At 40.5% G+C, this 1,411-nt stretch overlaps 1 protein-coding gene across 1 annotated transcript in view; it reads left to right on the plus strand.

The window, feature by feature from the left end:
• Positions 1-1,411, plus strand: part of LOC103479881 (protein-lysine 6-oxidase-like) — a 9,003-nt gene that overhangs the window by 1,977 nt on the left and 5,615 nt on the right. Inside the window, exons 2-4 of the mRNA XM_008434564.2 lie at positions 398-453; positions 827-935; positions 1,325-1,406. Coding sequence (XP_008432786.1) covers positions 398-453; positions 827-935; positions 1,325-1,406 — 247 coding nt within the window. The remainder of the gene's footprint in view (positions 1-397; positions 454-826; positions 936-1,324; positions 1,407-1,411) is intronic.

A 1,411-nucleotide genomic window follows, 5' to 3' on the forward strand; every position in this document is an offset into this window, starting at 1 on the left:
TCCAAAAACAGAGATAACTGCAGGCTTGAGAAGATTGTGAAACCGAACCAGTTCATCAGTTTTTTGACCAATTCAAGATTCAAAATTCAAGTTCTACACTTGAATTTGACGATAACGTTGGTAAATAATGTGTGCTTCCATCACTCTGCTGCTGTGATACTCTGTCTAACTAGATAAATATATATTTTGTTTTAAAAAATGCAAGTTTATTGCTCAATTATTGCACTTTAAGTCTATTGCACTCTAGTCCTTCCTGATATAAATCAGCAGTAGCTTCTACTGCATCAAAGCTGCTTTAATGTAAGCAGTAGCTCATTCAGTTGCTCCATGTAGGAGAGAAACACAGCCAAACATAAAAACTCTTCTTAAGTTGTTTCTCCACCATTCACACATKTAGCAGTGAGTACATGACCTTGATTGACAGCGCTACGACCCTCCTCCTGGCCCTGATTGGTTGGGTTTTGTTGGAAGTGGTGCATTCCTTCAACAGGCAATAGTAGCTCAGAGAGGAGATGGAGGCGGTCAATCTTTTCACAGTCACAACATGATGAYAGTTTTAACAAATGTGAAAAAAAACAACATATTTTTWAAAAAGTAAGACTTTGTTTTTTAATTYCCAACTTGCATAATTTGATGATTATCCTTTGAATCTTCTGATTCTGTGAGTATTTCAGTTTAAGGAGCGGTGATGTGAACTGAGAAAAATGCCTTTGAATCAAGCTAATACCAGAAACAATGATCGTGAAGGAATGCAAACATTTTTTAGTCCAGATTTCACCTCCACAAACTGTTTCCAGCCTAAAAATGTTGGATTGTCCTTCTCCAGGACTGCCAGACCTCATTCCAGACCCCTACGCCATCCAAGCAGGGACTTACGTCCAGCGCATGCAGATGTACGCGCTGCGCTGTGCTGCAGAGGAAAACTGTCTGTCCAGGTATGTTTCCAAAGGTCATTCAAGTCTGGTACGCACTCAGCTGCACGTCCGCACAGTAACTCACRMGMRCAYRWRAMWYTYYYYTWYAYKTYWSMKYTWWRKKKTKTTKKGKKTTTTYTYTTTTTTTTTTTTATTTATYTAAGTGACGTTATAAAAGCTGTTTGATCTTCCTATGGAGAAGTGACTGGCCAGAATAAAGTCCTGCCAAGACRTAAATGTTCTGGGTTGATTTTCCCAAAAGCACTGAGCTCACTCGAACAAATCATTTGTGCTTCAATACATTTAAGAAAACTACAGCTGGGAGCTCAGCCAGCAGCAGCAGCAGCAGCAGCAGCGCTTTCCAGCTCCTCTTATCCCATTTTTTATTTTTATTTTTATCTCCATCCAAGGTCGGCTTACGCGCCCAACGTTCGAGACATCGACTTCAGGGTTTTGCTGCGATTCCCTCAGAAAGTGAAGAACCAAGGAACCGCAGA

Source organism: Poecilia reticulata, linkage group LG17 (genome assembly GCF_000633615.1).
Source record: "Poecilia reticulata strain Guanapo linkage group LG17, Guppy_female_1.0+MT, whole genome shotgun sequence".
Classification (NCBI taxonomy): Eukaryota; Metazoa; Chordata; class Actinopteri; order Cyprinodontiformes; family Poeciliidae; genus Poecilia; species Poecilia reticulata.